A 23,114-nucleotide genomic window follows, 5' to 3' on the forward strand; every position below is an offset into this window, starting at 1 on the left:
GCTAATTGGAGAGAGAAGGAGGGGGTGGAGAGAGCTAGGAGAGAGAGAGAGAGAGATAGAGAGAGAGAGAGGCCTGTCTACCTTTTACTTTATACACACGCACGCACGCACACACCCGCACACACACAGTTTAGGACATCTATTCACATATGACCTGGAGTTCAAAACTAAATACAGCACCCACCCCATAGAAGGTGGGGGTAAAGAGCCTGCAGGCTACACGTCAAGGCAACCCAGAATCACAGCACCCTTCCCCAGGCAGGCAGGCAGGCAGGCAGGCTGCATCATCACACTATTCATGGGGCTGACAGCCATCCGTCTGTCAAACTGACAAGTTGCTACCCCACTACCAAACCCCCCACACACCTACGCACACATATTCCCTCTTCCTAACACAGATACACTTTCTTCTTGTATCTCTCTATCTTATATACACGCACACACACGCACGCACGCACGCACGCACACACGCACACACACACACACACACACACACACACACGTTTGGGTCTCTATTACACGCACAAGCACGCACACACACGCACACACACAAACACAAACAAAATCACCGTATTTGGTTCTTCACACTGCTAACCCAACACCGTTATGTGGGACTTGTGAAGGAACACAGCACTGATGGGTAACGTTTCTATGACAACGCGAGCGGTAAGTAAAGAGGAAGCAGCGTGCAGAGCGGTGGGGACAGGCGGGGACAGGCTCTGTTCCCTTCAGGGAGAACCATAGCAGCCAGTAACCGGCTATAACAGCAGCCTGACGGTGTTTAGTAGACATGGGTTGCTTCGGAGGTGGGCTGCTGGGGTGCCGCACGCAGTAACAAACCTGAACATGTGTGCACCACACTGGCCACGGGGATCCAGGTTCGAATCCGGCTTGGGTCGTCTCCCAACCCTACCCCATCCCTGTCTCTCTCTCTACCACTACATCTCTGTCTCTATTCACTGTGCTATCACAATAAAGGCAAAAAAGCCAAACGAATAGAGAAACGGAATGCTTCAACATGAGCTGTGGAAGTGGGCTGCTGTGGGTCATTTCCTAACCCTACCCCATCCCCGTCTCTCTCCTCAAAGTACTTTCCTGTCTCCCTTCACTGTGCTATTAAAATGAATGCAAAAAGCCAGGTCCTGCCATGCCGTGGCCTAACTATGTGGGCTACTACGCCAGCGACCCCGGTTCGATTCTGGGTGGCCCAGGTGGCGATCCTTCCCAGTCTCTCTAATAAAGGCAGAAAAGTCCTAAAAAATGTTTTGTAAATAAATAAAGGCAAAACGAAAAGAGAAATTCACTGCTTGAATGAGCGACCAGTAGCCCGTTTACATAGCTGAACCCCCAAAGCTAACCCTAACTCCTAATCAAGCAGAGCGTGGTAGCTCAGCTTGGCAGTATTGATAGGACACCACTATGAATCATGATCAGCTGAGCTCCAGTCAAACCTCTCCACTCCACTGAACTGGCTAGACAAATGACCAGAGAGAGAGTGTGTGCGTGCGTTAGGGTGCATCAAAAAACGCTTTTTTCAGCCTATTGATCTGTCTGGGTGATAAAAGTGTTCCACTGCATGTACAAATAACACATGCAAAATATTTTTGCAATCCATGGTGGTTTACAGGTCCAACGGAATATGAGCTGATATGAAGGAACTGTGGATTAACTGCGTCAGTCTTTGCCAATTCAACGAAACCCTCCCACCTAATAACTTGGACTGTTTTTGTGATTTTGTTGAAATATTTTAACCTAAATATTTAAATGAAATAAAACCACTTTGACATATGTAAAATAACAGATTCCTAATGAACTATAATCATCAGTACCCCCCAAAATAATAGATATAAGTACTTCCGAGAAACTGGGAAATTCACACACTGACACACAGGCTAAGCAAAAGGAAAAAAATCTTCAGTTTTGGATAGAATGATGTTGTAATAAATAAAGGCCTCATGAAAATCAGAGTGTTTGACTCTGAGTTTGTTAGGCATGGTGAATAACTGTTGAGCTGATCTTCAGCCATGGAGGGACTTTGAATTCTTACTTGCAACTCTCACAAGTAATTTCTGAAAGGACTTTACTCTGGTGTCTACAGGACACAAAGCAGGTCTGGCACCACAGTCTTGATTCCACCAGACATCCTCAGCCGGCCAAATCTTGTGTCACTGGCTACAAGGTTGAAGATGACTCCTATGCAGCAAGCTGCTTTCACACGTGGCCTGATCTCAGAGTCAGGTGGTGATTTGTCAAAAGTTTCCACATCCTATGCCACAGCAGATCGATCACGCCGTAAAGTGCTGAAGACCATCAGTGAGGAATGCCATGAGCAGTGGATACCACCTGCCTTGTGCACCCTGCACTGGGACAGCAAGTTGACGCAGACACTTGACAATGTGCGCCAGAAGGAAGAGTGCCTGACTGTTGTTGGAGATAATACACAGCTGAAGTTGCTTGGTGTGCCTGCATATACAAAGGGGGCTGATGAAGCTTGTGGAACTATCATTGGCAACCTAACATGCAAATTGCTCCAAATTGCACTGTCATCATGTGGCAATAGGTGCCAATTATCCCTCAGACGAGAGAACAGTGCAACCTCTGGTGAGCGTGACACCTCCAGTCTGAGGTCATTAAATATTTGACTGAGTAGCACCTCGCCAATGTGATGGCGGCACCCAGACCACAGCAGTGGTCGTCCCAGTGAAAGCTGTATGGCTATGCAGGCTGCGCTCAGATGGCCAGTATTTGAAGCCGTGGTATCAAATGCCATATTGACTACTTGATTGGTGCAGTGCCATTCTTGGAGCAATTTGCATGATTTTTTTCCTTTTGCTTAGCCTGTGTGTCAGTGTGTGAATTTCCCAGTTTCTCGGAAATACCTATATCTATTATTTTGGGGGGTACTGATGATTATAGTTAATTAGGAATCTGTTATTTTACATATGTCAAAGTGGTTTTATTTCATTTAAATATTTAGGTTAAAATATTTCAACAAAATCACAAAAACAGTCCAAGTTATTAGGTGGGAGGGTTTCGTTGAATTGGCAAAGACTGACGCAGTTAATCCACAATTCCTTCATATCAGCTCATATTCCGTTGGACCTGTAAACCACCATGGATTGCAAAAATATTTTGCATGTGTTATTTGTACATGCAATGGAACACTTTTATCACCCAGACAGATCAATAGGCTGAAAAAGCTATTTTTTGATGCACCCTAGCGTGCGTGCATGTCCTGACCTGAACACAAGAGAAGGCAAGATGACGAGACCTTTTCATGTTTCATCTCACACACTCCCCTACCTCCCTGATCTTTTACAGAAAACCCTTATTAATCTTGCTCAGGGAGAAGGGAAGCCCTTTTTGAGAGGAAGTCACTTCAGAATGAGATCACCTGCCTAACAGCAGTGTTCCCCTGACCTTTAAGCACAGCTGTTTGATTGATTAGGCCAGGAGGAGCAGACATTTTCTGGAACATTCTTTTGTTTCTCCCTCCAGCTCATTCATCTTCATGTGCGAACACATCGATTTAAGAAGCACAAGTCTACATTGGCTACATTTCGGTGTGTGTGTGTGTGTGTACTTACGTGTGTGTGTGTGTGTGCAGCTGAGTTGATGTGTGTGAGTTAGGGTTTTCAGGCTGACCAGAACAGAGCCAGTGCCAGTGCCCACACCAGTTGCGTTTGGCACTAAAGTGCTCATCTGCGAACCACCCATGTTCATACCGGCTCTGAACTTTTTCCGCACGTGACTGTGTTACCTGGATGAACCTGCTGACAGCCACGTTATCGTCACGGTTCGCGAGAAAAAAACAAGTATTTTGCGGTTCGCATTGCGAACCAACTTTCCGGTTCCCGAACGCTAATTTCTGTGGTGTGAACACGACGGCCGGTTCGCAATGAGGTGCGGGAATGGGCACCGGCACAGTTTTCAGTTGGCCTGAATGCGCTGTGTGTGTGTGTACTACTGTATGTCTGTGTGTGTATGTGTGCACACCTATGCAGTCCAATACTACTCACCTGGTTCTCGTCCTGGTGGACCCTCATCTGCTCCCGCAGCACCCCGGTCCGGCCGGCCTCGTCCTTCCTCAGGACCCTCTCCTTCTTCAGCTCGGGGCTCCAGAAGTTCTTGATGCTGTTCATGGAGGAGCCCAGCTGGTTGTCCTTCACGTCCAGCTCCTGCCTGAGCAGGTCGTTCTCCCGCTGCAGCTCCCGCAGCTGCGACTGAAAATCCAGAAGGGGGCTGTCGGCTCCCCCCGACGATCCGCGCATGGCCTGCCTTAGCAGGGGCGAAGAAGCACCACCTCCACTCCCTGTAACACCACCTCCACCACCACCACCACCGCCACCGCCCTGGTGCTGGAGGGAGTGCAGGTGCATGGTGACGTCGCTGTCCCTGTCTCGGTCGCGGTAGTGGTGGTGGGACGCCGAAGAGCCTGGCTCCATCATGTTGATGTTGGGGCTGCTGCCCATGGTGGTGCGGCCGCTGTAGGAGGCCCGGTTGGTGGAGCGGCCCAGCGTCATGGTGGCCTTGGGGTAGACGGAGGAGGTGGAGGCGTGGTGGTCGCGCTCGTGGTGGTGGTCGCTCATGTACAGGGGGCCCGAGGCCGCGTAGGCGGCGTTCAGCGACTGGATGTTCTCCATGGAGAGGGTTTTCCCTCCTCCGCCTCCAACACCCATACCTCCTCCGCCTACGATGTCGCCTCGACTTCGTCGATCGCCCGCTTCGCCCCGCCGGCCCAGGCGGGGGGAGCGGGGCAGGCGGGGGGAACGGCCGGAGCTGCTCTCGGCCTGTCCCACGGAACGAGCACTACCATACATGTTTTGTTTTCCGTGTCTTGGTTCACACAACTATATGGATTTATACCTCTCAAAGTCAAGGAGTGTTACTACACTGTCATTTACCTGAACTGTACGTAACAGTGAGTAGATTTTTTTGTCTTCAGGTGCCCTGCAGGTCAAAAGTGGAACTGTTTCTCATTTGTTTCTCACGCTCATGTACATCTCGTCTTTTTTCTCATTTTTGAGACTTGGTACCTCTACCTATGACTAGAGGACCATTATTACAGCGAGACTGACTTGACATTTAACAGTAAGTAAATTTTGTCTTCAGATGCCGTACAGGTTAGAAGTGGAATTATCTCTCATTTGATGAGAGACAATGACCCGCTCGCTGCTCTAAACTTACTTTTTACAGTTACACTCCATGGAAGGTGGCAAATGCGAATTCAGAAGGGCAGTTCTCCCTGCTGATGAACCATTGAAACAATCTTAGAAACATTATCTAGAGATTTAAACAAAAAAAACACAATTAGGCCTTAAGTGTAGCTTTAAAGGCTTTCAGGACAGGGTGATGAAGCATAAAAGGCTTCATGAATAGGCAGAGATGAGCAAAGGGATCGTTTGGCTTTTTTCCCCCTTTTCTGTCACTGCCTCATTTGGAAGACACCGCACCCATCTCTGTGCAACAGGCAAATGCAAAATGGCTACGGCAGTAGAGGTGGTGGTGGTGGCGGCGGCGTAAGCATCCAATCCGTCTACTTTAGTACTTTAGGGGCCTGTGTCACCTACACTAGCTTGCACATTATACGTCCACATTATGGCCTCGGCGTATAGGGTGGGGGAGGGGGGTGGGTGGGGGTTGGGTCGGAGGGGGGTGCCTCAGTCTGCGGCGCTAAGTGGTAAAGTGTGATGAATTTGGCGTGCCGTGTCTGAGCCGCGGAGCGTTGGCCTCCAGGAGCCCCTTATTGCTGCACAACCTGCAGCTGCCCCCACCGGCATCTTCAATACATCTAGGAGACGATATAGAGAGAATGGAGGGAGCAAAGAAAGAGAGAGAAAGAGAGAGAGAGAGAGGTGAGTCAGTGAAAGTGATAGAGAGAGACGGTGAAGATAGAGAATAAAAGAGAGAAGGAGAGAAGGGAATTAAACAGGGAGACAATAAAATGCTTGAGCTACTGACATCAGTATCTGGTTTAAAGTAAGTCACACTCTTGCTTGTTATTCTCCCAGCGAGGTGAATGGAGGAGCTGTGTGGGAGAGAGGCTATAGCCTAGAGTACAGTAGCTCTTCTCCTGCCAGCCTCCTGCTCTCTCTCCAACTCAACCAAGATCTGCTACAGGGTAGCTCCATGCCCACCAGCAATGGCCAATGTTGCATTCACAGCATGCACACAGCAGGGTAAGTAAAACACACAATCAATCACCCCACGAGCCCACACACACCCACCTCCCTATTAGAGATGTTGGCTATTCTCCTATACTGTGCATTCTTCCATTCACCTACTGGTGCTGAATTATCTTGACAAAGAGAGAGAGAGAGAGAGAGAGAGAGAGAGAGAGAGAGAGAGAGAGAGAGAGAGAGAGAGAGACAGAGAGAGAGAGATTCTAAATAAGAGGAATTCAAAATAACGAGTCGCAAGTTAAAACAAGAATCAAATAAACATTCAGCAAATGTCATCCTCTCAGAGCTGTTCCCCCCTTAGCAATGGCCTGCCGCGTGAGGAACAAAATAACTAATTTCGCAGGAGCACATCAAAGCAGCACTCGCTGTTCAGCGTTGGCCATGTAAAAAAAGACTGGGTGACAAAAAAGACGTGACACAAGTCTAGGAATTGGAGACGGGAGGGAGACAAGACACCTTCCAGTCTTGTGCATATTTGTGCCTCCTGACAACCATTAGAAGCCTGTGGGAAGCATCTAAAAATGGAACACGGACTACAAACGAAAAAAATAGAGCCAGTGTAGTCATCTTCATCAAAGCATCTTCATCAAAAGCCATGGAAATTTGAGCTTTTCTTAGGCACAGCTGCTCGGTAACAGGAAATAGTTAAGACACGAATGGTCTATGATTAATTGTTATGCTTTAAATTTCATGCAGGAGATGCACATTTAGTTGCTGATTCCAACAGTTTGCCTAAGGCTGTGATGGATGAAATAGGCTGGAACCCTAGAGCTCCAGTAGGGGTGGCGCAGCGTGCTAAGCCCTCCACATTTGGGCTTGCATTGCCCAAGAGTTGCACCCAGGGTTCGAATCCGGCCTGGGTCATTTGCCACCCCTACCCAGTCTCTCTCTCTCCACTTTCGCTTCCTGTCGCTCCTCACTGTCCTATCTGGAATAAAGGCAAATAAGCCCATAAAAATACTTTTTTTTTAAAGAACTCCAGTGGGGGTCTTAGACCATTTGGTTTGTGTTGAGTGAAATATTCCCACTATCTCCTCACAGAATGAAGTGATCTACAGATGCTTTTAAAGGTGTGGCAGTGCTCCAGCCATTGTGGGCAATTACTCAGAGAAAATCTCTCTTTTTTTCATCTCATCGGGATAATACATGCATATTTAATGTGGGGGAGAGAGGCAATTCTCAAAAGGTTACAGTGAATCTATATTTAATCATGCCTGCTCTCAAACTTGATGTCAAAACTAAACTTGAAAGTACATTCATAGAATAGGCGGCAACTGGTTTCGAGGGACGCGTGATTATTAGTACGGGACAGGGCGCATCATCATAAAGCCCACCTCTTGGACAGTGCGATTGGTTATTCCCGTCACTACAAGAGACACAGAGCTGGGCCAGTGGATAATACCACTGTCAATCATACATGTCAATCCCTTTAAGTATGGACAGTTTGTATGACGGCCAAGCCTATCTCAATTTTTTGACAGTGATGCAAAGTGAGGAGTTGCGATTTCCAAAACTGACAGTTGGATGAGTCATCATGGCAGAGGTTCTAATGTCGTTACAGTAATAACATTGTGCCGAATATGTCAGACTTAATAGGGAATACGTTCCCAAATAACTGCCTATGATCAAGTCACCATGTAGCCCGTATTAATGTTAGCATCATCGCAATTTCAAATGGCTCCAGGCAATATGACAGCTATTTGATGTGTGCACAATGCGCTGCGTAAATTACGCGTCATTGACTAAACAACGAAACAGCTGCGTAAAAGTGTTCTCCATACCGTTGAAGAAAGTGACACTTTTTTAATTTGGAACTCCTCGTTGAACACAAGTTCCCACCACGTAACCTGACGAGTCGTAGCCTAATGTGGAGAATGTGTAGATTACGCTTTATGTGATGAAGATGCTGCGAAGAAAGTTATCTCTGCTTTGAGTGGTAGATCCACCTTCCCGGTTTAGACTGTCGCTGTCACTACAGATGTTTGGAAATGAAGCGGTCATGAAAGAAAAGTCCCTAAAGCTACCAATTCATGACAGGTTATGCAGTCCCGCTGTCGCTTGCTGCAAACACCTGCCGTGTGGGTACGCTACTCCGGAGCATTTTGGGTGAGTCAGAATCAGCCCATGGAGAACTGAAAAATAGAGACAAGCATAAGCATCTTACCCATATGTCAGACCACCGAACTATGCCGCGACCCCAAGCGTACGGATTAGATGAGATATACTATGCATCCCTACAAGCTATCACCATTGCATAATGTTTTAAGCTTGACTGCAAAAGGGACACAATATTTTATTTTACTTAATGACTTTTGTTTGATACGGGCTACAGGCCTATAACGTCAGTTCTGAGCGTAATTCACTGTGTCACAGAACATGAGCTTTCTCACTCACCCCTTTTTGCCCGGAGCTCGTCGCCCGTCGTCAGCCCTACTTCCCCCCTGAATCTCGTTCCACAGTTCCAGCTTTCGCGCGGACGAGCGTCTCCATCGGCATCAGTGTCGCGAGAGCGCGCACTATCGTCTCCCACTCTCACTCGGTCAGCGGGACGCCCGTGACACAATTAAAGGGACAGTCGTCGGTCCAAAGTGTAAGTTATCGCGGTAGCTCAGTTGCATATAGACAGATTTTTGAGGGATAGCCAACAATATTTTTGTATTACAAATATTAATATTTTTTAAATATTATTTTTAACGTTGCATTTAACTGCTAGGCTAAGTAGAGCAAATAAATTGTCCCTTTTAAGACAAACAAACAAGTTTCGGTTTGCATGTTTATGACTAAAATGTAGGCTACATATATTGTAATAAAGAGATATTACATATTTTGTTAAATTAAGAACATTTAATTATGAAACTACTGTGTGATACTGTGTGATTTATGTTGACTTATCTAAAGTAATGTATGGGTTGCTTATATTAGAGTAGAGTAGGCCTAGAGTAGAGTAGAGTATCTTTATTGATCAGGGGGGGTTTAAGGTGTCAAGTAGCTTACATACAATAAATACACATAATGCCCACATGGAATACAGGTAATAGTCAGGGAGGGGAAGTACTACTTCTACATACAATTAATCATTGTTCTTGATCAGTAAAAAAAAAAATAATAATAATAGTCACACACAAGCAGACAGTATATTGCACATAAATAATATCCAAAAGGTGTCAAAGTGATACTGTCCCATTTTGGAAGTAGGCCTATAGGTATGGCAGTACAAATTTTACTTCCAAGCTAGCAGTTAACATTGAGTCCTATGAGACCAGTTAGCCGCCAGCTGCTGGTCTCATGGGACTCAGTGTTAACTGCTAGCTTGGAGGTAAACTTTGTACTGCCATAGGCTACTCAGAGAACGGCAGGAAGTACAGGAGAAAGGTAAAAGCCAATAATTTAACTCAAGGTGAGGTGTAGCTTATTTCAAATAAATGGGACAGTATAATTTAACTACTGTGTAGTGTGGGCCACACAGTCTGTAACAAAAGTCATCTCCTTAGGCACTCATCAAACTGACTTCAGATTCTGATGAGATTCACATAGTTTGTGCATGACTAAAGTACCAGCAGTTCATGTCTGCACCATAATGGATAAGCCATTATCGTACAAAATACAGCTTTAAACCTCTTACAGCACAGTAGACAAAAAAAAAACTAAGGGTGAAACTTACCATCACTCCTAGCAAACTGTTTCCAATGACAACCAAACTCTGGTTGAGGTTCTTATTTTGGCTTCAACACCTTTGCTCTCTCTGTGAAGTCAGGATGGGAGGAGCTCCCCTCTCTGTGAAGCGTCCCCATCCCATGGCTGCTGAAATAACTTGTAATGCATTACTGTACATCTGTACCAACTGTGTCCACAGATAAACTCTCACCACATGGGACAGCTGAATGTTAATGGATATTACTCATATTCAGTCTAAAGTGCAAGTGCACTACCATGGTTTACATAAGTTATAGCAATGTGTTAAATACAGAACTAGTGGGTGGATACAATAAGAAAAAATGAAAAATAAACCAATAACATCTCTGCTGATTTTCTTGGACACAAGTATATTTGTAACTTACAGCATTTTCAAATACCACAATATTACATTAACAGGCACTTTTATCCAAAGGGACTTGCAAGCGACAACATAGTCAAAAGCGGAAGTAGGAGTCTGAGGAAGGGCCGTGGTGTCCCGAAACGTCACAACAATAAAATGGATTAAGAGTGAGCTCATCTTGCCTAGTTGACACCAGACTATCTCAAATGTGACATCGATTCAGTTTTTTAACTGTATTTTCGAATCTGTGAGTAGTTAAAGTAGCAGACAATGGAAAGAGTAGAAGTCTGTACACTGTTTTATTCAGGTCATACAACATTTCGACCCAACAGGGTCTTCATCAGGCATGCGATTGTGGGTAGGCGGTGTTATTTTAAATAGTCTCCGTTCCGGTGACCACATAACAGGTCAGGTGGATAGGGTGCATCAATCACAATCTACACTGTGTTCCACATGATAATGCAAATTACCATTTTCATAATAAAACTAGGTCTTCAGAGACGGCCGTTGTGGGGTAAGGCCGAACCCATTCATCTGGTGAGAGTCAGGTTAACACAGGTCAAGGAGGCTTTGTACTTTTTTCCAATAAATTCAACATCTATGTCATGCAACATCTCTATGCACTCCCAGAGACACAATATGCAAGACATCAAGTTACTAAACGCACTCCATTTCGAGGGGCTATCTGGCTAACCATTTAATCACATCCCGCGCTACCGGCCAAGATGCCAATTACATTAATGTGAAAACCCGAAGACAAGAAGGAAGGAATCTAAGCAATGGCAAGGGGCAGACACAGTAGTTGCAACCTCAGCAGGAGCGATTGGTGTTTTACTGATGACCCCCATTGCAGCGTATTACAAATCAAGCACTCTGCTTATGGGAGCTTTTCTGGACGAATCATGGAGAGAGAGAGAGAGAGAGAGAGAGAGAGAGAGAGAGAGAGAGAGAGAGAGAGAGAGAGAGAGACAGAGAGAGAGAGAGAGAGAGAGAGAGAGAGAGAGCGAGAGAGAGAGAGCGAGAATGAGAGAGAAAAGCGATGTGAAGGGGGATGCCTGGCAGAGTAAGCCCAGGATCTGCACTCTTATTTTCTCTGAGTGTACATGTAAAGTACCTGAAGCTGATGTGCTATAGACCCCTTTACTGTTTGTACACAGAGGTGACGTAATCGGGGCTGCACACGCATTGTTGGAGCAGAATCGATCATGTACCGCACATTTTTAAAGAAACTAGCCAGGTGGGGTTTTTTTTTCAAAATAAGAATGGATGGTCACAATAATTTCAGATATGAAGTGAGCACCACAGACAAGGGCATTCCTGATGGTGTCCTCAGTCCAGTCGGTATGTATAATTTCTTACAACCACAAACATCTTCTATGCTTCTGGAATAGCCTATTCCCTCTCAGAATAACATAAGAAGTGTAATTTCATGATCTCTATTTTTACAACTGTACACGCTTCAGGACAGCAGGTCTTCTATCTTTAGGGTCTGTACTGTCTGTTTGTGTGTGTGTGTGACTGCGTACGCATTGTTAGCTCAAACACAAGTGACGTTGATACACACAGTACATTTTGTAGTGTTGACTCCACGAGTAGTACCAGCTACAACAGTGTTCATTTCGACTCTCTGAATTAGTCTTAACGGGGGCTCCACAGCCCACCAGGTGATGTTAGGAAGCCCTCGGGGGGGTGGGTTGAGAAGGAGAGAGCTGAGAGGGGAGCCGCTCAGTTGCAAATGAGGGCATTAGTCTATTTTATTTTTAATATTAAAGAGGGGCGTTGGCAGGCTTGTGAGGAGGCCATGGTTGATGACCATTAAATGTTGAATTAACACTGCAGAGCGTGACTAGTCTGTTCAGATGAATCTGGGGCAGGTGATCATGATGATGATGACGTATTGTGAGGCATGTGAGCACAGGGAAGCGAAAACAATAAACTTTGATTGTCTTTCATGTTCTCTATGTCTCGCTCACTTTCATGCATCTCGAGAAAATGAAGGCTGTGTGGGGGAGTGAGGGACCATTTCATACTGAAAATTTATCAGCCCATTGAGTCGTCATGCAACACAGATAAGCTTACACTCTCTCTGTCTTAATCACTCTTTCTTTCTTCCTTGCACATTCAGACACACACATTCTCTCACACAGATTGTAAGGTGGTTTCACCAGGTTAACTGTATAGAACTTCAGTTCCTCAGAATTTCTAAGACATTAAAGTATTGCCTCCAGGGCTCTAAATTAACACCAGCCAACCGCCAAAATGCTGGTGAAGTTTCAGTTTGGCTGGTAGAAAAGACCAACTTACAAGCCACTTTGACCCATTAGTGAGTGTGTGTTTGGCTAGTGAGATTAACATCTACTAGCCATTTTGACTGGTGAAGAAAAAAGTGAATTAAGAGCCCTGATGTGTGAGAGATGCCTTGTCAAAATGTATGCAACAGTGAGCTATATATGATTATTTTATGTGTAAATATGTGTGTTATGTCTTGTGGGCAATGTCTTTATTTATGTGTGTATGCTACTTGACACCTTCATTTCCCCCTGGGAAATAAACGATACTCTACTCTACTCTACTCTAATTGCCTCATTTTACAGTATATCCAATATTGGGATAATGGGATAACATCTAACTGCATGAAATGGAGCAGAGAATGAAATTTTTACTTTATGAATAAGGCATCATAGACTCATACCTTTTGCACTTAATTAAAATGATTGCTGTAATCTGATCTGCTGTTTTAAGCATAAATCAAAAGTTTTATTTTCTACCAACAAAATCGCCCTCCACTAGCAGCCATGTTTATTTTACTTTTGGGCTATGGCTTTGTTCAGCATTTTATACATGTATATGTGGTAGTGATCGATTGCCTAAAAACAAAACAAGAACATGACCAGGTCAGGGTTTATCAGGGCAATTTCTCAGAGGGGGGGAGTACAAAAGTCAGGGACCGCGTGTGTGTGTGGGCACACCGTCAGGAGGGGATAGGTCAGTGGTTCCAGACCCAAAGAGAAAAGGGGCCCAGAATTCGGTCCCCATTACGTTGAATACATGGGAGAGGGAGGCCCTTTCAGATAACTTTGTCGTGGACCTGGTCAAAGCTATCAGCAGCTCTCTGTGTATGTGACTGTGTGCGTGTGTGCGCGTGCGCGTGAGTGTGTGTGAGAGAGAGAGAGAGAGAGAGAGAGAGAGAGAGAGAGAGAGAGAGAGAGAGAGAGAGAGAGAGAGAGAGAGAGAGAGAGAAAGAGATGAGAGAAAACGCAAAGGGGGAGAGACTGGGGAGGTGCTGACAAGGTATAAATAACCCTCCAATTGCTACTTGACAGACAGATACAGCAGCCAGCCAGCCAGGGAACGAAGGAGCAAGCGCACTGCTCTCTAAGGACCTCTTTCCCCCTCTCGCACTCGCCATCAACTCGCCTCTGTCTCTGTCATTACCACCACCCTCCAAACCACCACATACGTGCCCACATGCACCAAGCACGCACCGCTGTCACAGTGCCCAGCTGCAAGGTTCTCTCTCTCCCTCTCTCTCTCTCTCTCTCTCTCTACCAACTAACCTACTCTCACAGTGCCCAGCTGATAGGTGCCACTTCTCTGAAGTCCCCCATCACCCTGTCCACCCTCCCTCCAAACACACACACACACACACACACACACACACACACACACACACACACACACACACACACACACACACACACACACACACACACACACACACACACACACACACACACACACACTTTGTCAGATCCTCACCTCAGCCATCTGCAGCCAACTGTAGTTCAGCTCATTGACGGGAACAGGGCTGAGTCACACACTCAAGGCAACTTCACCTCGTCATCCCAGTTTACAAGAAATCATTTCAGTGGGCATACACATAGGGTGACATCAGGTAAAATGAGCCAGTTAAGGTTTTGCAGTTTTGGTTTTGGTTGCTATGGTGTGTGGGATACTTCTTCCAATGTAGACTGCACCAGACATTGCATGGCACACCAAAGTTAGCCAAATTATTATAAGGATGACTTGAGGTAATGAAAAAAGGAGGCGGACACAAGGCTTGTGTGAAAAATGTATTGTAGCCGAAAATTTACAAATGGAGATATTGAGAATGGATTAGGTCTGAAACGTCTGTTGCTCCAGTCTTAACCTCTGACTTCTGTTGTAAATTTTCAGCTACATTATACATTTTTCACACAAGCCTTGTCTGCGCCTCCTTTTTTCATTAACTCAAGTGAGTGATTACTAATTTTTGGGAGCAGACACCAAGCAATAGATGGGTCAAACGTGTAGGCGCAGACGCCGACCTTGTTGGTTTTTGACTATTATAAGGATGATACATTACATGCACCAGTAGATAGGCTAATATCTGATTCACGTATACACATTTTAAAAGTATGTTTTCGGTCCTTGATGGTTGTCAGTTTGGTATATTCAAAAATAAATCCGATTTCTTTTTGCTTTTTTAATCTCCTTGATGAGTGCTTCTTCATCATTTATTTTTGAAATTTGAGTTCATTCATTGACAAAGTTAAGCATTTGTAGAGCATTTGATTACAAGGTGTTGAGCGTGTTCCCTGATCCTTCTAGTTTGTAAAATCATCATATTTTTGAACAAATATATGTTTATGTTGTTTAAAAGTTTAATGGGTTAGGGTAAATTGAAGAAGGCAGGTCTGCACACTGCCGATAAGCTCCAAAAAACGTTATTATTTAAAAAGCAATGTTTCGATCACCCTGGATCTTCATCAGGCACCTGCAAAAAAACTCCAAAACTCAGCATTGCCCTTACTGCATACCCATATGAAAAAGTCTTATTAAAAACGCATATGGATTATATCTGTTCCATAAGAATATTATAAGTGTCATACAAGGCACAAACCCACATATACAAATCTAACTATTTTTTTATTCATTTTCAGTAATATATGCCATACACGATTTATGTTACTATGGGCTTATATATTTCGTATAAGTAAAAAGATTGGAAAATAGTGCTGTTTTTGGATGAATGCCAATCAGATGTGTGCTGTATTTGTGCCATGTTGTTGTATATGTTACAGTAGGCCCTATGTGTATGCCATATTTAAAGGTGCACCATGCAATATTTGTTGTAGCTTATTTCCAGCTAGGGTGACCACCTGCTAATAAGTCCAAGGGGGGACAAGGGGTATGCTTCGGAGGGACAATGTGGGACAGACACCCCCCCCCCCCCCCCCACACCACACACCACACATACACACATTTGTCTATAGGCAATATAGGCCTATATATAATCAAAGTGACAGTCAAGAAAGACAAATAAAAAATCATGAGTGAAGTTCTTCGTCAGGTTGTTTTTTTTTTTTCCGGGAAGCTTATTTAGACTGTCTAGGCCTGTGTTATATACAAATATTACATTTAAAGTCTCATGCTTCATATGACAAATGTGCAGAATTCATATAAATATTGGTGTCAGAAACTGTTTAAGAAATGTACAAATTAAATCAGGTTTGCATATAATTAAATGTATAAACTTTATAAAATTTATATACGAATATTACATTTCAAGTTGTAAACTTCATATAAACTTAATATAGGAAGTCTGTAAAATCCAACTACGGAACATGTACGGAACATACGTGTGATGGAGTGACCATCACTAGGGTTGTGGGTGTGTTCTGACTAACATGCCAACAAGCCTGGCTCTTTGGTGTAGCGGTCAGAGCCCCGGTTTACTACCCCAGAAGGTCTGGGTTCAAGTCCCAGCTGGGCAACTCTACTCCCCTTCGCTATGAATGGTGTCAGAAGTGGGATGGTACCGTGAGGCCATCGGAAGCGTACCCATGGTGTGTGAGCCGTAATTCCATGTGAGGGACCCCCAGGATTGGTTACCCCCGTGTGAGGGACCTCAGTGATAGGTGAAGCATTGATGATGGGGCACATTGGATGGGAGAAGCATGATGGGCAGTTGCGTGAGGGACACCATGAGTGTGTGAAGCGCACGCGTGCGCTTCCCGAAGGGGAAGGCAATGTGATGGAGTGACCATCACTAGGGTTGTGGGTGTGTTCTGACTAACATGCCAACGAGCCTGCCTCTTTGGTGTAGCGGTCAGAGTCCCACACGTAAATTGAATAAGACTTCAATATGATTTTAACATAAAACGTGCATTATTTCTATAGGAATATAGTAGTTTTCTCCTATGTTTTAGTCAATATAATATAGTATTATGCATTGTTGGCATGTCAAACTCTTATAAGAATTTGTACTGCATGCAGTCATGTTATATGGCATGCGTATAAGTTCCATATAGTATTTCTTTTCGAAAAGGGGCCATAATCGACTATCATGATAGACATATATTAGAAAACGTATAAGTGACTCTTGCAAATCTGGCACATTTTTTCTATACGATTTCATGTAAGGAACATGCATGTTTGCAGTATATGAATCATATAATTCTTTTTCATATGGGTATTCCCATCAGTAGCCGCTTCCCTCCCACTTCCCACCAGCTAAGACCGAATTACCGTAGCGGAGTCAGCCATTAATCAGCCTTCGACAGAACTGACTGTGTGTTGCAGAGCTGTGGCCCATGCATTATTCTCTCATACTGTACTGTATGTAAGCTTACGTATATATGAATGTCAGAGTGTGTGTGTGTGTGTGTGTGTGTGTGTGTGTGTGTGTGTGTGTGTGTGTGTGTGTGTGTGTGTGTGTGTGTGTGTGTGTGTGTGTGTGTGTCTGTGTGTCTGTGTGCCTGTGTTTGTCGTTTTGTGCGCGACTGCATTCTTGAGACAATTCATATCCGCCCACCTCGTGCGGCGGACCTTCCCTTCCCACCGCTCTGCGTGGGTATTGTGCTGATAAACCACTCCCTCATGGCACATGCCTACTGCATCCCTCTCCTCCTCCATGCCCTCACTCACTCCCTCCTTCCCCTCTAGCCCTCCATCACTTACCCACGCCAGCTTTCAGGGTTTTTTTCCCCACAGTCTCACACTCGTTCATCTTTCCTTGTCATGTGGCATGTCTTCCTTTATCCTCTAAAGATGTCTGGGTTTTGTCCTTGGTTGTACGTACTGCTGAGATACAGAGGTTGCAAAAAAGGTGGTCTGGGTTTTGCAATGACAAATGACTAATGGCCTACAGTTATTTAAGAATATGTTGCTGCTAGTGTAAATGTAGAACAGTTATACAAAGTAATAACGATAAGGATATTTTTTAATTCAAATACATTCATTTCATATCACAACTGAAATGGATCTACGTAGCACTACAGGAAAAATGAAAGGAAATTGAGTAATCAAGCGATGCAAAATGTCACATAAAATAATCCTTTTACAAGTCTCTTAATTCCTCTACACAAATACACAATTAAAGGAAAATGATTTCCCTTCCACATACAGTATAACCAACATCTATTGTAACTGTGTCTGCACTTAATGTACAGGGAAACATTAAATGATTAGGCAATGGGAACATTATTTCTTCCGTTTCCCTTCCTGTTTATTGTTTTTACTACAAGCACCAAAACACAATTTTAAGGGCACAACAGGTCATGATTTTAACTTTAAGCAGTTTGAAACATTACAATCCCATTTCCACAAGTAATCGTCGATACGTCATGCCACATAAATCAATATGCATGTTAAGCCTTGGAGGCAATTTGAAAATAGAAATCACAGCATGGCTGTGACTTTCTGATCATATTGGGGGACAACTGAGGATATACACCGAAAAGGGAAATATCCCAAATTATCATGGGAGGGCATTATCGTTTCTTCCACTCTCTGACACAGACTGTTACAGTATACAACAGGGTTTATGATGGCTTTGCCATCCAGTAATTTGAAATAGGATCTCTTCAGTCTGTTCGCCACAATTGAATATTAAAAACAAGTTACAGCCTTACTAACAATGACAACATTTACTTGAATTGTTACTTGAAAGGCTCTATATAAAACCAAGTTATTATTATTACAGATGCACTATTCAGTCAAAAAGCTGCCCGTGACTTTCTTGTCATAGTGAAGGACATTGTCTGATGCCAGGGCAGCACGGAGCCGGTTCCAGAACACCGGCTGTGCCAGCGGGTTTGAGGGCCAGGAGATCACCGACTTCCTACACAGACGCTTCCTCATCTGCAGGTACTTGAACTTGTGGAAGAGCGGATCGAGCAGAACAAGCACAGCCACGTCCAGCTTCTCGTCCAGCAGCCGTTGCTGCACCAGGAGAAAAGCCTGTCGTATAATCCCACTGACCTGGCACCTTGCTCCGAAGTTCGTCAGCACAAACACGGTCTTGCGGCTGTTGTGCACGGCGTTGTGCAAGTTCTCGATGCACGGCACGCCCGGGACCCAATCCCGCTCCTCCAGGCAGAGGTTGAATCTCCACTTGCCTTTGTTTTCTATGTTGTCCACCAGCTCGTCGTAGACCCAGTCTCTGACTGCAGGGTTTCTAGTGTCGAATACCACAAATGCGTCATGTTCATGGTGCAATGTGGCTGAGCTTCCCCGAAACTGAGAGTAGCCTTTATTTCCTGCCCACAGCACCTGTAGGCAGTACCAAATGTCCCATCCATACAACCGCTTTAGCAGTGGAAACACAGTAAACATTATGGTAAGCAAAAAGGAGCATATGAAAGAAATTCCTCCAAAGATCTCCTGGCAGGAGCGGGTGTCTATCGTGAGGATGTTCACTCCTTGCAAGGATTCAGGGAACCCGCAATGGACAGTTGTGGTGAGATGGGGTATTGTGATGTTTGTATTACGCAGATACTCAACGAACCAAGACGTGGAACAACTGCACATGAATGGGTTTAGATGCAGGGTGAGTTCTCTTAGCGCACTGCTATTCCGGAATGGAGCAGGTAGAGTGGAAGCATCTAGAACCCTAAGTTGGTTGTGGTTCAACATCAGCAACACAAGCCCAGTCATCTGACTGAAGAATTTTTCGGGAAGAGCAGCAATCTGGTTTCGGCTCAAGTCCAGGCCACTGAAATTTCGCCCGAAACTCACAGTGTTGATTGGCAACTTGGACAAGTAGTTTCCACTGAGGTTCAAATAGCGCAGCTCAGGGAGTGCTGTGATGTTATCCCATGGGAAATAGTTTAACTGGTTGCTGTCCACCCTGAGAAGCTGGAGGCTTTGAGGGAGATGAACGAGCACCTCTGGTAAAACTGACCTCAGCTGATTGCTGGAAATGTCCAAGTGCACCAGGTTGGTGAGATGCTGGAAAAAGTCAATGTACTGATCACTAGACCCCCACATGATGTCCAGTCTGTTTCCAGAGAAGTAGAGGTACTTCAGAGAAGCACTTATCAGGCTAGAGACACGGTAGCCGATCTGATTGTTGTCTAGGCTGAGTGCTTCAAGAGAGGTGAGGTTTCGCAAGAATGTGAAATTGTGCCCAATACCCATCATCAAGAAAGAGAATGAATTGCTGCTGAGGTCCAGAACCTTCAGCGTGCTCTGCAACTCCTCAAATGCTTCCCTAAAGTACAGGTCAACTCGGTTGTTGGCCAAGTTTAAGTACCTAAGCTTCTTCAAATAAGAGAACTGCTGTCCACTTGGTTTCATGCTCATGTAGTTGAAAGACATATCTAAGCAAACTACTTTCTCCATGCCAGCAAAAACACTTGCATTAACTGTCAGAATGTTATTGTAGGACAAGTCAAAAGATAATGCCCTGGAGCAGTATTTCTTGTAGAAGTTATGCATTGTTAGGTTCGGCCACATCCTCTCATATGGTGCACGTCTTACGAAGGGCTCAGATTCAAAATGGTCCTCGAACTCGGGCTGGTCTTCTACACTCCGTCTGTTCTCTCTGCTGACCCAGATGGCTCTGTGACCCTCATCAGCTGACTGCTGTCCTGCTTCCTTTGGTTTACAGACTGGGATAAAATCTAGTAGATTTTGCGAAAGCTGCAGTTTTCTCAGGCTCTTGATATCTTTAAAAGCACTCATGTTGGAGGAAGTGATGAAGTTTGACCGCAAGTCTAGATATCTCAGATTGGAAAGGCTGGCCAGGATCTCCATCGTTTCTGTTGAAAAGGTACGAAAGAAGTAGCCATTCAGAGACAGTGCCTCCAAACGTGACACATTCTTAAGGAAAGGTGACAGAACAAGGCTTTCAAAGGACCTCAATGGTTCATAGTTATACATCAGATTCAGATTTGTAACACTTCTTAAATCCTGGTAAAATGTTCCACTGCGCATGGTGTAAGCTAGCAGATTGTCAGAGAGATCGAGGTATTTAAGCCGAGAGAGTGGGGCAAAGAGTCCAGGTGGCACTGTGCGGAGGGAGTTTCCTCGCAAGCTGAGGTTCTTTAGTGAATGGCTCTGGTGGAGGAAGTTGTCACTATACAAAACCAGTGGTTCCGAGTGAGGACAAGGAAAGCACGGCTCTGCAGCATGGTCACAACGCTGGCAATTCCATGCCAGGTTCAGAGTCTCTAGTTTTGTTAAGTTGGCAAATGCATTGGACGGAATTTCCCTTATCTTGTTCTCTCTCAGATCAAGGTGCGTCAAGGACTGGGGCAGGCCTTCTAGGACTTTAGATATATTGTTGAAACCCAATAGGAGGACCTGCAATTCTGGGAGCTCCTTGAGAACCTTTTGGTCAATCACAAATGTGTGGTTGCAAGGATTGGCATAAAAACAGTTCTTTGTGAGCATGAGGTGCTTCAGCAATGGGGTGCCTAGTGGATGTGTCAGGTTGGACAAGTTGTTGAACTCCAAATCAAGGACCTGCAGGCTCTCTGGTAAAGCAGGTATGGAATTCAGACTGTTCCCTGATAAGACCAGGCTCATGAGATTTCTAAGACCCACAAAGGCATCGCTGTCGATTTCCAAAGTGCACAAGGGAATTCCCAAATTCTTGTACCGACCAGGAGCACAGTTCCACATCATGGTAAGGTTTATCAGACTTGGAATGCCAGAGAAATCCTCACTCCGAATGCGACTGATTTTGTTGTGATTCAGGTTTAGTGACCACACCTTCTCCGATCTAATTGGGGGAACACTGGTCAGTCCCCTTCCCATGCAGTCCACAAAGTGTAGATCCCCATCACAAGGGAAAAACTTGGGATAAATCCCCACTACTGCAGGTAGCAGATGACACATCAGTAAGGGGACTAGTAAGTTTTCCATTATGACCTGAAAAATAGAAACGTTTTTTTTTTTTAATCAATTTAATTACTTTCCTTTTTTGTGCAAGCATAAATGAAAAGGGTTACTTTATTTGTTCAACTACTTCATAACTTATTCATTTTGTTGAAATAATTGTGGGAAACACTGTAGTTGACCAAGAAGAAATAATAACAGTAAGTAGTCTTATGTCAACTCGTATTCAACCAATTGGATTTTTTTAAAATTCAGAGATTATGCCAGAGTACTAAGAGTGAACAGACCCGTGAAAAGATACTTAAAGAAACATCGTACGCACATGTGGCTGCAAAGTCTAAGTGTTACATTGTTCTTTTTGTACTGAGCGCATAAACACCACCACATTGGTATTAATGAGTTCATATAAAATTGTTTTATGATGGACATAGTATACATTCTCAGTAATGATTGACAGGTCAATGTACAGCACATCAACATACAGCATAGGTATAGCACAAGACAAATTCCACAACAGCAGATTTGAATTTACATTAGTTTTTCCATATGCTACAACCTTTTTCAAAAAGTATACTAGAAACACTAATATGTAGCGTTTGATTTATAAGAACAAACAATAATGCAAACTCACCTTGTGTCATGAAAAAGGTGTCTGTGGCTTCTCTCGTCTATGCCCATCTGCCAAATCTGACAGGGAAACAAAACTGACCCTGCCTGAGGTTTCAAGAGACAAATAGAGAAGTGAATGTGGTGAAAATACAAACCCATTGTGTGCGTGCAAACCCAACGTCTACACACAGATGTTGTTAAGTTCTCACAAAATCTGTTCCACAATTAGATTTCCACTCACGGAAAACAGTTTGAGATTCACAGCAAGTTATTTAGGGGGCATTTCCCTAAAATGGCAGAAAATAATATAATAATAATACAACGGGATTGAAACAAACTATTTTAAAAAGCTTCAATCAAGTTGTTTTGATTTGAAACACTCATGTCATTGCATTACCATGATAACTGTAAAGCCTTGATGCATTGATACACTAGAGTTATGCGGTCAGAAAAGTGACCTAATCGTGGGACTACTTCATACAGTGAGTCCAATATGTATTTGATCCCTTGCTGATTTTGTTGGTTTGCCTACTAACAAAGACATGATCAGTCAATAAATGTTATGATAATATGTATTCTAATATGGAGAGATAGAATATCAAAAAAAAAAATCCAGAAATTAGCTTAAGAGAATATATATTAATTTATTTCCATTTCATCGAGCAAAATAAGTATTTGATCCCCTGCCAACTGATTACAGTTCCGGGCTCACAGACCAGATGGGCACTTCCGATCAACTTGTCATCTGAATGAAAGACACCTGTACATACTAACATGCATAAAAGACACATTTAATCAGCAGAATCAGTCCATAGTATGAGTGAATCAGTCACACTCCAACATCACCATCATGGGAAAGACCAAAGAGCAGTCAAATGATATCAGGGACAAGATTTTAGACCTGAACAAAGATTAAATGGGCAGCAAAGTCACAAGAAAGAGACTGGGTATTAATGACCCAGCTGTTGATGCATTTCTTCCAAAATGTGAGGAATACAAAATGACTATCCATCAGCCTGTCTGGGGTTCTATACAAGATTTGACCTTTTGTAGGGATTTGATAACCATGAGAACAGAAAGAAAGCACCCTAGACCTGTACGGGATGAACTAGGCAATGATATCAAAGCTACTAGGACCTAAATCACTGAGAAAACTACTGGTAGAACTTAATGCCACAGAG

At 44.1% G+C, this 23,114-nt stretch overlaps 2 protein-coding genes across 2 annotated transcripts in view; both read right to left on the reverse strand.

Annotated features, from left to right (window-relative positions):
- LOC134457469 (ERC protein 2) overlaps window positions 1–4,820 on the reverse strand; it is a 464,874-nt gene extending 460,054 nt beyond the window's left edge. The window contains exon 1 of the mRNA XM_063209477.1: window positions 4,020–4,820. Coding sequence (XP_063065547.1) covers window positions 4,020–4,820 — 801 coding nt within the window. The remainder of the gene's footprint in view (window positions 1–4,019) is intronic.
- Window positions 4,821–17,982: 13,162 nt separating this feature from the next.
- tlr9 (toll-like receptor 9) lies at window positions 17,983–22,776 on the reverse strand. Its single transcript, XM_063207639.1, has 2 exons — window positions 22,767–22,776; window positions 17,983–21,335 (listed from the first exon to the last, which is right to left on the reverse strand). Exons 1-2 carry the CDS (start codon window positions 22,774–22,776, stop codon window positions 18,190–18,192), a joined length of 3,156 nt encoding a protein of 1,051 aa, XP_063063709.1. The 3' UTR covers window positions 17,983–18,189.
- Window positions 22,777–23,114: the final 338 nt, after the last annotated feature.

This window comes from Engraulis encrasicolus, chromosome 10 (genome assembly GCF_034702125.1).
Source record: "Engraulis encrasicolus isolate BLACKSEA-1 chromosome 10, IST_EnEncr_1.0, whole genome shotgun sequence".
Lineage (NCBI taxonomy): Eukaryota > Metazoa > Chordata > Actinopteri > Clupeiformes > Engraulidae > Engraulis > Engraulis encrasicolus.